Source organism: Nannospalax galili, unplaced genomic scaffold (assembly GCF_000622305.1).
Source record: "Nannospalax galili isolate Female #2095 unplaced genomic scaffold, S.galili_v1.0 scaffold158, whole genome shotgun sequence".
NCBI lineage: Eukaryota > Metazoa > Chordata > Mammalia > Rodentia > Spalacidae > Nannospalax > Nannospalax galili.
The window spans coordinates 4,386,075-4,399,451 of NW_008345290.1; the positions used below are offsets into that span (position 1 = coordinate 4,386,075).

General features: G+C 37.8%; 1 protein-coding gene across 5 annotated transcripts in view; it reads left to right on the forward strand.

Moving 5' to 3' along the window:
• Positions 1-13,377, forward strand: part of Mpp6 (membrane palmitoylated protein 6) — a 135,581-nt gene that overhangs the window by 62,043 nt on the left and 60,161 nt on the right. For 4 of the 5 annotated variants that reach the window (XM_029567535.1, XM_008841485.2, XM_029567536.1 and 1 more), the window contains one exon: positions 10,569-10,721. The exons of the other annotated variant lie outside the window; for it this stretch is intronic. In XM_029567535.1, the coding sequence (XP_029423395.1) occupies positions 10,569-10,721 (153 nt within the window). The remainder of the gene's footprint in view (positions 1-10,568; positions 10,722-13,377) is intronic. 5 annotated transcript variants of the gene reach the window in all.

The window sequence follows — 13,377 nt, forward strand, 5'->3', positions numbered from 1 at the left end:
CCATTGTTCAGGATTTTCTCACCATAATTAGCCTTGCTTATCTAAAACTTCAAAGAAAGGAAGCCACGTGACATTAATGTCTTCTTGCCTGATTTCCTTTATTTGGCAGAAGATTTTTGAGGTTTATGTTCTGCTAGCATCAGGAATTTGCTTCTTTATATCACTAAATACTGATTCATTTTGTGTAAAAACTAGTTTATTCAGTACCTTGTTGATTGACACTTTGTTTTCAGTTTGGACCTATATCCAATAAAGCTGTTATTGGCACTTTTATACCAGGAAGAAAAAAAAAACCGGGCATAAAAAGATGGGCAAATACACTACAACTTATGACTGTATCGGTAAAACTAATAAACTTCCAACTAAACCAGTTACCACCTCAGGGGTAAGAGAGGGCATCACTGCAAATGCACAGACATTGGAAGGATAAGAAATTTGTGAACAGTTTTGTGACAGTAAATATGACAGCTTAAGTGAAACTGATTGTTTCCTTGAAAGAGGTGTCTCATGTAAGAGATAAATAGCCTCAGTAGTTTAAAATTGAATATTTGAGCTTTAAAACCATTATACAAGCTCCAGATCCAGATCTCTTCACCAGTAAATTCAAACATTTAATGAAGAAATAAATTTATCTTTACATAATTTCTTCTAGGAAAAAAGGAAGGGATGAAAACACTTTATCTCTTTGTCTTAAGGAACTACTCTTACACAAATATGAAAAATATTTTGAGAAAATACAGAGTTGTTCTCCTGATGAACATAGATCTAAAATTCTTTTTTAAAAACCAGGATCTCACTATGTAAATCAAATGTACCAATATACAAAAGAGAGTAATGCCCCATTATCCAAGTGTGTCATGTCTTGCCTAAATTCAAGACTGCTATAACATTTCAAAGCCTGTGTCACCATTTTAACACACATGCTGAGAAAAATAGTTAATAGTTTCAGAGAAAGAATTTTACAAGGTTGGACATGCATCCTGACTAAAACTCAGCAAGCCGGGAATGGAAGGAAACTCCTGCAGCCTGAGAAGAAGGACTTATATTTGAAGTCCCCATAGCTAACCTTCTAACTCACAAGAAGGGAGAAATCTTTCCTTATAAGAGTGGAGGCCACTTTACCATTTCTGTTCAACTTTACAATGGGGGTCGTAGCTAGTGAAAAAGCCAAGAAGAAAGAAGGTAAACGGGACATACAGTCTGAAAAGAATAAAAATAAGCCCTCTACTCAAGGACAGCATTGTCCATGTTGAAAATCTGAAGTATTTGCCCCACAAAGCCTTCTAGTAAATGTGAACTAACATGAGAGCTCAGATGGGATAAGGATACAAGATCATCAGCATAGATCAGTTGTATTTCTCTATATTAGCAGTAAAAACTTGGAAACTGAGGTTTAAATAACTAAGAATAGAATTGCCCAAATACATGCCAGACCTGTACATTAAAAATTAAAGTGTTATTCAATCTGAAGGATGTATACATGCATCATATTTAAATGAAGAAGTTGGGACATATAGGACCCTTAAGATGCCATTTCTCCCCATACTGATGTAAAGATTCAGCATAACCCTGGCCAGAATTTCAGGAAATTTATATTACTAAGTTCATAAAAGACCAAAACCAAAAAATTTTGAAAAAGAACAAAATTTGTGAATATCCACAGCTCACTTCCAAATTATGGCGACTGAAATGAAGACTAAAATGATGTATGTGGCGTCAGTATTTAAATCAGTGGCATGGAGTAAAGTCTAGACAGAGCACATAGGCACATGGTCTGCTGCTTATGTCAGTAATGCCTCAGGAACCCAATGGAGAATGATAGTCTTTTCAGTGAATGTTGAACCAACTGAATACTCATTTACAAAAATAGAGCATCAGCCTTTCCTTATGCTGTATGTGAAAATTAACTAAGGTCAGTGATTTAAAAGTAAGAACCAAGATTCAAAACTCCTAAAAGAATATCACAATGGAAGTTTGAGGAAACACAAATTAGACTCTAAACCTTAAATAATAGAGAACATGAAAGGGTAGGAAGGTAGAATGTATCTGAGAGGAGGTAGGGGAGGCATCTCTGTATATGATCAAAATACATTGTATAAAATACTCTTAAGAATCAATAAAAATTATTTTTAAAAAGGCTTTCTGGAAAAAAAATCTTTTAAAAAATAAGAATTATATAGCTTTGACTTTAATCAAAATACATGGCATGAAATTCTTAATAAAAATATTTTTTAAAAAGGTTTTATGATAAAAATCTTATGACTATCAAGAATTATATATTTGTCATACACAGCATGTTCTAAAGTATTGTATACATTGTAGAGTGACCAAAGGGAGCTAGCATGCTACCTCATATGAGACCTCTTTGAAAAGACTTACAAACTATGAGGCATAGTGAAACATCCTGCAGAGTCGTAATTCACCAAAATACTTGAAAAATATGTCCTAAAAAGGAAACTGATGACTCATTGCTAGCAGCATGCAGGATGGTGCAGTGCCTCTGGAAGACAGCCTGGCCTTTCCTCGCAAGATCCAACTAGACAGCATTCACCCAAATGACTGATCACTTACATCCACCCAGAAACCCACACTTGGGTGTAACTGAGTTGCCTTTGGTAGATAAAGTTGGAACAGAGTGGTACATCTATATAATTGAATATTATCGGTGAAAAAAAGAAATAAGCTATCAAACCAGAAAAGAACACAAAAGAACCTTCAATGTATGTGGTTAAGTGAAAGAAGCCAGTTTGAAAAGTAATTCCAACTATATGATATTCTTGGAAAAGTAAAAGCCATCGAGACAGCTTTTAAAGGAATCAGCAGTTGTCAAGGTTTGAAGAAGGGAGTTGATGACAAATAAATAGGTAGACTTAGGTGGATTTTTGGTGTAGAGAAATTATCTTGTTTGATGTATTAAAAGTAGATTAATGTCAGTGTCCTCAGATGGTCCTTAACATGAATGACAGAGTATATGGGTTCCAGTTGGGGGGCTATGGGATGGTGCCAGTGGGGACAGGGGTAAGAAGACGATTAAGATTGTTTGAGATGTTAATGAAATAAAAATTCAATAAAAAATAATTTTAAAAAATAAAATAGTAACAAATATTTTTAAAAGCAAAACTTAAAATATTTTTAAAAACCAAAAAAAAAAGTAGATTGACATGCATTTGTCAAAACTCATAGAGCTGTACAACAAACAGTAAGAATGAGCCCTAATGTAGCCTGTGAATTTAATGATGTATAAATGTGTTTGGTCAGTTGTAACAAATGTACCATTAATGCAGGGTGTGAATAGTAAGGCGAACTGCAAACTAGATGAGAGAGAAAGACCTCTGCTTTCTGCTGAGTTCCTGTAAGCCAATACATTGTGTTGACGCCCATAGCTTATATTAGTGTTTACTCTGTTGAAAATTTATTTACTGTCCATTTTTACTATTTAAATAATGCCAGCCTGATTGAATAAGAAGCAGGCCCTCTCTGATGTTGTAGGGAATCAGTTCAATTTCTTCCTTAAATGTTTGGTGAAACTTAGTGAACCCACCTGGCCTTGGTGCTTTCTGTTTTGGGAGGTTATTTCTCCCTCATCTGAGATGTGCAGTTTTGTATTATACCGGAGCCCTACTGATAGGGCAGGAGTGGGAAAGTGGTGGTCTCTGTCCTTGGAAGAAGTCTGAATCTTTTGAGTTTGTTTGTCCCCAATACAGGTGAAGGAAGGAGGTAGGTGGGGTTGAGGTTGAATGTTTCCTTTGCCCAGTCTGCATAGCTGTGATGAAATTGATTACCTTGATCATTTCCGTATATGAATACTTTATTTACATAGTTTCCTCCTCTCTCCCTCCCCATCCTATGTGACCTCCCCCACACTCTTTCTCAGAGACATAACCTCTTCTTTAATTTTTTATTAAACATTCACACAACCTACTTACTCCATTTAGTGTTGCTCATATGTACATGTATTTAGGGCTGACCACTTAGGATTGGGTAACCTGTTAGGTAGCTCATCTCTGGTGAAAACTGGTTCTCTCTCTCTGTAGCCATTGCCTGTAGCTCTTCATCTAGGGATGGGGCCTTGTGAAATTCCCCATCCATACTGACACCTTGACGGGTGTTATCACTATGCAGATCCTGTTTAGGCAACCATATTATTTCATGGATGTATCTTTCCTGTCATGTCTAGAGGACACTGTCTAGAAGCAAGCATCCTGATCCTCTTTCTCTTAGAATCATTCTGCCCTCTCTTCAGTGTTCCCTGAGCCTTGAGTGTCGGGGTTATGTTGTAGGTGGATCAGTTGAGATTGGCACCTATGGTCGCTTAATCTCTGCATTTTGACAAGATATGGATGATAGTCTCCATCTGCTATAAAAAGAAGCTTCTTGGATTGAGGGGTAACAGAGCCACACTTATTTGTGAGTATAAGGATAAGCATTTAGAATGTAGTTTGAAATTTTATTGATTTAGGAAAATGCCTCCAGCCCTTGGTAGTTGGCTAGGTTTAAGTACCAAGCATGGATTCCCTCCTGTTGAGTGGGCCTTTAGTCCAATTAGAAGTTGTTGGTTATCCCCAAGATAAAAGTGCCATGCTATTGTTTCATACTGGGGATATCCAGTCATTTTTGTGGTTTGTAGGCTTTACATCTGGGTAGGGCTATTGATTGGTTTTCTCCCTTGGCAGCTTGCATAAGTACTTTCTAGTATTATGAGAGCTGGTCCTCAGGGAAGAGGTGCCTAGATTGAGATGGGGTCTCCCTGTAGCCCCAGTTGACCTGAAACTCCATATATAGATCAGGCTGGCCTAAATCTAGCAGAGATCACCTGCCTCTGCCTCCTGAGTGCTGGGACTAAAGGTATGCACCACCACACTGGGCAGCAATAGGGTCTTACCTTCAAGTTCTGGGAGACAGCCAAGGGCAATGACAAGAGCCTATATTGTTTTGGTAGTCTCTTGGAGCTCCCTGACCAACAGCTCAAAGGAAGGTTTGTTTGATGGTCTATAGCTTTTGGGGGAAGCATCATCATCCCATGTAGATTAACTCCATTTAAACTGTGTGTGTGTGTGTGTGTGTGTGTGTGTGTGTGTGTAGATTATAAAATAATGTTTTCCTCTGGATTTTTCAATATCTTTGGTTTCATCTTTCTTTCTCCCTCCCCCTCTTTGTAACCCTTCTACCCATATTGAAGCCCCCCACCCCCATTGCTTTTAACTGTCTGGTTTTCTTATACCAGTGCTGTTTGTAATTGCAGTTTCTGCTTCTGAGTTTCTCTTCAACTAAGCTGTGATTCTCTGTATCTACCTTCTGTCTCCCTGCAACCTCAATTCTCTGAATAAGAAGTATTGTTGAGGGGGCTGGAGAGATGGCTCGGCCCATTAAGAGGACTGGCTCCTCTTGCAGAGGACCCAGGTTTGTTTTCCAGCACCCACATGACAGCTAACAACTGTCTAGCTCCAGTTCCAGGAGATTTGACAACCTCTTTTGACCTCCAAAGGCATGGGTGCACTTACATACATGTAGGCAATGCATTCATACACATAAAATTAAAGGAAAAAAAAAGGTTAAAGCAGCATTGTTGATTTTAACTTTTTCATTGTTACTAGGACAAAAGTGATGATTCACCAAGTCACATACCATTCCTTTTTAAGGCCAAATAATATTTACTCCCTTGTGTAGATTTTGTTTATCCATTCATCTACTGAAGAACATTTGGATTGCTTCTACTTTTTTTTTTTTTTTTTGGTCTTTTTGAGACAGGGTCTCCCTGTAGCCCCAGCTGCCCTGGAACTCACCATGTAGGCCAGGCTGGCCTTGAACTCAAAGAAATTCATCTGCCTCTGCCTCCCGAGTGCTGAGATTAAAAGCATGTGCCACCACACCCGGCTGCTTCTACATTTTTAAAGAATGTTTATAATTCTTTTATTTTTATCTTATGTGTATGAGTGTTTTGCCTGTATGCATGTAAGTGGGCCACATGCTTGCAATGCATGTAACATGCAAAAAGGGCATCAGATCTCCTGGAACTGGAGTTTCAGAAGGTTCTTAGCTGCCATGTGGATGTTGGGAACCAAATCCAGGTCCTCTGCAAATGTAGCCAATGCTCTTAACCACTGCCATCTCTTCAACTCCTGCAGCTGTTTTTTAATTATAAATAGTGCTGCTGGTATAAGTATTCTACAGATTTTTGTATGTCTCTGTTCTCATTTTGCTTTGGTATATTTCTAGGACTAGAATTGTTAGGTGTCATGGTCACTGATTGTTTGATGATCTGCCAGGCTATTTTTCAAAGTGGCTGTTGCTGTCCACATTTCTTTGAGAAATAGATGTTCAGATATCCATTCAGTCTTTTAAAACTTCAGATATTTTCTCTTCATTATGAAGTTATGAAAGGAAGGGGTTTTTAAAAATACATATTTTAATGGGGGCTGGAGAGATGGTTCAGTGGTTAAGAGTACTGACCGCTCTTGCAGAGGACCCAGGTTCGATTCCCAGCACCCACATGGTGGCTACGAAGCATCCTTAACTACAGTTCCAAAGGAATCCGATGCCCTCTTCTGACCTCCATGGCATTGCATGACACGGCAGTCATCTGTAACTCCAGTTCCAGGGTATCTGATACCCTCTTCTGACCTCCATGGGCATTTCAGGACACAGGTGTTTTTATATGCATGGCAAGCAATACACTCATACACATAAAATAAAAATAATAAAATATTTTTTAAAATTTTTTTAATATATTTTTAAATGCAAGCAATTTATCAGATAGATGGTTTACAAATGCTTTTTCCTAATCTGGTACATCATCTTTGCACTTTACAGTATGTGTGTGCATGCCACAGTGCAGGTATGGAAGTCAGAGAGCAACCTGAGGGGTCACTCTTCACCTTAGGTTGAGACAGTCTCTGTTGTTTTCCCCTGCACATGCCAGGCTGCCTGCCCTACCTGCTTCCAGAGATTCCTGAAAGTAGTAAGCCACTTATTAGCTGTGTTATAGAGAAACACACGATCTTTGCAGCTCTTCTATCAAAAAAGTAAAAGGGGCAAGGAGGTATTCTGAACGAGTAAAGTACCAAATAACTGTGGGTTAGGAATGTGATAGAACAAAACAACACCTACCCTGGAAGAGTGTGCTAAGAAGCAGCAGCCAAAGTTAGTGACAGCAGATTGCATACGTTTGACGGAGTGAGAACAGTGCATCACATATCGGACTGAATCATTAACTACAAGATGACCTTAGAGTGGTTCTCTGAAATAAAGCCAAATAGGCTTTAGTAAGAGCTCAAGTCCTGCTATTAATTCTACCATTTACTAGTAGTCATCTGGATTCAGCAAATTGGTGGATCTTGTTAACATTCCTACCTTTGCTAAATACAGACACACATCACACCGCATGCATAGAATATAGTACCTGACACCGAAAGGGAGAAGACTTCAATAATTATTAAGGTTATTTACTTTTTTAAAGTTTTTTTCTTATGTTACCATAAGAGTGTTAAAGTATTACAAGTTGCAAGTTACTAAATGGGTTGGGTTTTTTGTTGTTGTTGTTGTTGTTGTTGTTGTTTTATTTTAGTTTTGTTTGTGCTGTTTTAATTATTATTTATCTATTTTTGTTTTGAGACAGGGTCTCACTTTATAGTCAAGGCTGGTGTCAAACTCTATATAGCTCAAGCTGGCCTAGAACTCAGCAATCCCCTTGCCTCCGCCTCCTGAATGTTGCAGTTACAGGTGTATGTCACTATATCCATCTGCTTTTGTTTGTTTGTTTAATTTTAACCAATAGCTATTCTAAACAGTTGGCAATTCTAGTTTGATTTTTAAACAGTGACTAATTGTGTAGATTATATTAGTCTTTCCAGTGGTGATAACCTATATTTGTTGAATACTTTTATTTTATCCTTATCTGGTTTGTGTAGTATTATATTTTGAGAAAAGTGAATACTTCCTCATTCTTATCCTTTGTTCCATTCTCTAGTTTTTGCATTTTTTTCTTATCCAGATCAAATAGCAACTTATGTTTTTAAAGTACATTCCGTCTTTTGATATTTCACTTTATGTTTAACTACAGTTGCTTTTTTTATCAGTCTATTTCATGACTTAAATTTTTTTTCTTCTAAGGTTTTTCTTAAAAATGTTGCTTACGGGGCTGGAGATATAGCTCAGTGGTTAAGAGCACTGGCTGCTTTGCAGAGGACCTGGGTTTGATTCCTAGCACCCACGTGATGGCTGACAACCATCCATAATTCCAGTTCCAAGGGAATCTGACACCCTCTTCTGATCCATGGGCATTGCACAACACAGGTGCACTTATGCACATGCAGACAATACACTCATACACATAATATAAAAATAATAAAATATTTTTTAAATGTTGCTTAATATATAGCTATCTTTTCCAATTAAAAACGTATTTTGCAGCTGGGTGTGGTGGTGCACGCCTTTAATCCCAGCACTCAGGAGGCAGAGGCAGGCGGATCTCTGTGAGTTCAAGCCCAGCCTGGTCTACATAGTGACTCCAGGACAGCTGGGGCTACATAGAGACCCTGTCTCAAAAAGACAGAAAAAAAAAAAAAAAAAAAAAAAAAAATCACTTGAGCCGGGGTGATGGCTCACATCTACAGCCCTCAATATCCAGGATGCTGAAGCAGAAAAATTGCTTGAGCCCAGTTCACAGTTAGTCTGAGTAACATAGACACTCTGTCTCTCAAGGGGCAGCGGGGAAGGAACTTACTTGTTTCTCAAGAAGAAAAAAAATAGTATTTCACTTTTGCGAATCACGTAGAAGAAGGTATATTTTAAATAAAAAGATTATCTTTTTTTACGGATTAAAAACGTTATATTTGGATTCTAAAGGATTGACTCTGCATGGTGATGCATATGTATCACGTATTAGAGCAATCTGACACTGCAAATGTAGATTTCTATTCAGCATTAATAGAAACGAATTATGAAATGTCAGTGTAAAATCTGTCATCTTACATGGTTTATGAATTCAATCTTAATAGTTATGCTTTTCTTGTCTTTAAAATTAATAAGTGTCAGAAAAGCAAAGAATACTTAGAAGATGGAGCTTGCTTAGTGCTATTTCTCAGTTCGAATATAGAATCCTGCTTTATTCCTCTTATTACTAAAGAGTGAGAGTGTGGTGGTTTTATTCACAGTGCACTGTCTGTGGAGACTGTTACTTCTCCAAAGGTTCATAAATGGGGGAGGTAGGTGTTTTAATCAAACCATTTCAAAGACCTCATCATGAGCTACCTGCTCTAAGTTATGTTGTGCTAATTTTTTTTTTTCAGTGTTGGGTATTAAACCCAAGAACTCTTAGTACATGTTAAGCAAGCACTCTGGTACTGAGCTGTATTCCTAGCCTAGATTTTCCAGTTTTAAAGAGTTATTTTTATTTTTTATCTTATGTGCATGTGGTGTGTCTGTGTGAGCAAATGCCACATTTGTATGGGCAAACATGGAGGCTAGAAGAGGGCATCGAATCCCTCGGAGCCAGAGTTAAAGAGGGTTATGAGCCACCTGATGTGGGTGCTTGGAATTAAACTTGGGTCCTCTGTAAGAACAGTAAGCACTAACTACTGAAGTATGGCTCTAGCCCCCACTAACCTAGATTCTAGAATTTCCAAAATGATTGTTTGTCTGAATTTTGTTTTTTGAGACAGTGTACTTTATGTAGTCTAAGCTTGGTCTTCAGCCCCCACTTGTCCCTTCTCAGCTTCCCAGAGACTGAGATTATAGGCACATGCCACTACACTTGATTGATTTTTAAAATATCACTTTAAAATGTTAATATGAATAATTGATTATGTTCCTGTCCTTGGTTTTTCCTATATTTAATTATTTACTTTAATAAAATTGAATAGACTTTGAGTCTCCACTAGAATTATAGGTAGTAAGTGGAGGTTATCACATATTTCATATGTAATCATCTGGCCTATTCATTTTTTTTCAGGGGTAATTATAAAAATGAGTATTTTGTGACTTGTAGGGTAGGAATGAATAGAAGCCAAAATCTATCATATTGCATGATACATTTATAAAGTCCATCTATTACCACTCACTAAAAAATTGGATTCAGTAAATCAGACCTAAATAATATCTTATTAGATTTATTTATGGAGGGTGATGTTTGTGAATGTCAGAGGACAGCTTGCTGGAGTTGGTTCTCTTGTTCTGCCTGGGAATAGAACTCAGGTCGTCAGACTTGTTGACAAGTGCTGAGCCATCTTACCACCCCTCTAATATCTTCTAAAACTAAGAAAATGATGGGCCAGAGAGATGGCTCAGCAGTTAAGCACACTGGTTGCTCTTGCAGAGGACCCAGGTTTGATTCCCAGCACCCACATGAGAGCTAATAACTATCCATAACTACAGTTCCAAGAGAGCCAACACCCTCCTTTGACCTCTACGGGCATTGCATGACATGAGTGTACTTACATACATGCAGGCAGTACGCTCATACACATAAAATAAAAATAATAAAAATACTTTTTTTAAACTAAGAAAATAATCAGGTAATATAGTCTGAACAAAATGGTTCAGTGCTATTTAGTCCACTGCTTTCTTTTCAGGCTCATGAGAGACTTGAAGATTCAAAATTAGAAGCTGTCAGTGACAATAACTTGGAATTAGTGAATGAAATTCTTGAAGATATCACTCCTCTAATAAACGTGGATGAAAATGTGGCAGAACTGGTTGGTATACTCAAAGAGCCCCACTTCCAGGTAACCTTTCCTGTCACTCTTCTTCTCAAGTCCTCTAGGTACCCAAAGTACTCTCCTTTAGTGGTTAATTTCTGATTAATTTTTCTTTTTTTCTCTCTCTTTTTCATTTTCATTTCATGCTTGTGTTTTGCCTGAATGTAATACACCATGTGCAGGCCTGGTGCCACCGAGACTAGAAAAGGGTGTTGGATCCCCTGGAACTGGAGTTATGGACCAGTGTTAGCCTACACATAGGTGCTGACAACCGAACCCACCTCCTTTGGAACAGCAGTCAGTGCCCTTAACCATTGAGCCATCTATCCAGTCCCTAATGTAATTTTTCTTTCAAAGTTATTTAGGGCCTGTTTTGTAGGCACATAAATCCCAGGTTAGGTATTCTAATATCCTGATTTGCTAACATAACATAAATGATACAGACACATAGAACTATATACACTACAGAAATGCATAATATCTGTCACAGAAAGAAAATATCTTGGATTTTCTTTGTGCCAGTGGGAAAAAGCCCACTCATCATCAGCCCATGTGGTAGAAGTATTTTCCAAATGAACAATTTGAACCATATCATCATCATCTTTCTTTTTTAGTTGGCATTATATTTGTTATGGGAGAAAGGACATATACTGTGGTGCATGTTCACAGGTCATAGGATGACTTATTGGAGTTGGTCTCTTCTTCCACAAGGTGGGTCCTGGGGATGGAACTCAGGTTGTCAGGCTTGGTGGCTTAGTGGCTTGGTGGCAAGTGCCTTTACCTGCTGGGCCATCTCGTCAGCCATTCTTCATCTTTACTATCACTGTTTCTCATTCCTCCTTCTCTAGATCAGAGTACAATCAGTGACTGCCCATGACACATAGATAGAAGGGCTGTCTGAGGCTAGAACTGTTACACCCCTTACCTTGTTCAACAGTTACAAAATTTGGCTTATCATGGAGTGAATCAGTATCATACAAAATATTCACTCCAAACAGAAAGGATGAGAAGACTTTCTTTTAAACCTATAATAATGAAGAAAATAATGATGATGGAGAATGTTAGGAAAGTAGGACATGTGTAGAAACACCAGAAGTAAATCCAGCCATGTATTGTATGGCCATTCATTTTATGACAATGGCACCGTACTTCAGTAGAGAATGAATTTTCCTGGGATAGCAGAATAAAGTGCCGTGTGCCTTTTCCTGCAAATGATGTCCTACTGAAGAGACAAAGCTGTGAAGCACCCCACTTTTGGGTTCCTCTGGCTGTTTTCCTACTGTGTTACATATTTGTAGATGTTTTAATTAAAAGATTGATGATTCAGTTCAAATTCACTGTTTTAAGCCAGACTGCATCTTAAATGATGATTCATAATGAGGTGGACTATATCAGAATATGCAGAATACCTTTTTGCCCCACCACTCTTGATGCTGAAATTGGTTCCTTGATTAAGGGCTGTGAAAGTCTAGTCCTTTCTTTGAAGTCTCTGCTAGGAAGTAATCTAATATGTTCTTATTCTAACATTATACAAATACTTTTTAAATTTTGGAGTAGGTTTGGTTGGTTGTTGAGATAGGGTCTGGTTACATAGCATAGGCTGGCCTCATCACCATCCTCTCCCAGCTCAGCCGTCCGAGTGCTGGGATTACAGGCATGTGCCACTACACTTGGCTGTACAAGTGTTCTTTCCTAACAACCACTTGCTCTAGGTGAATACAAATTAATAATCCTTTCCTAAATGAATATTTTCATTAGAGATTACAAAATATGTTTTCCAAATGATCTCAGTCTCATTCTTCCTCTTCCCTGCTATCTGCCCTACGCTGCCTTTCCCACTGAAAAAGCAGCAAAGTGCTGGGTCCTCTTCACCAGTTTTCAAAGTAGAATTGTTTAAAACAGCAACTTCTAATGACAACAAATGAGATTTTTTTTTTTTAGTCCTCTTAATAACATAATCCCTATGGATTTTTCATTAATAAAATGTTTCAATTCTCTGTAATAGTTACTCCTTTGAATTTTTAATTGTTATGACTTTAGCCAGTGGGGAGCAAATTTTTAGTATATGAAAATTCTAGTGAAATGTTAGTATATGAAATTTTAGTATATGATAATTCTTGACTAGAAAGATGGAATTGTGTAATGTTTCACATAGTCATGGGAGAAAAAAAAATTACTGTCTTAAAACAGAAGCCCAGTTTAGAGCTTTGTAAAACTTGCAACATTCATAGGAAGACCACCCCCTTCATTTTTTAGTTTTTTGTATGTTTTGTGTAGGTGTGCATGTGTGTGTGAAGTCCAGGGGTTGATTGATGTCTGAGGTCTTCCTCAGTTGCTCCTTTACCTTATTTTTTGAGATAGGGTCTCTCTCATTGAACCTAGAGCTCATCAAGTGGCTAGGCTGATAGGGCAGCAAGAACTACATGATAGAATTTTAGGTGTTGCCACCATTCCCAGTTTTTATGTAGGTACCAGGGATCTGGTCTCAAGTCCTCATGCTTGATGGCAAGCACTTAACTTACTGAGCCCTCTTACCCAGATTTTAATGTTTTTTTCTCCATTGTCTTAACAAATGGTTTTATGATATTACCAAGAATTACCAGTTCAGCCAATATCCAGATTGTTTCTGTTCTGAATTTGCTAATACTTGTTCCCTTTTTCTGATTTGATTTTTTTAAACGTG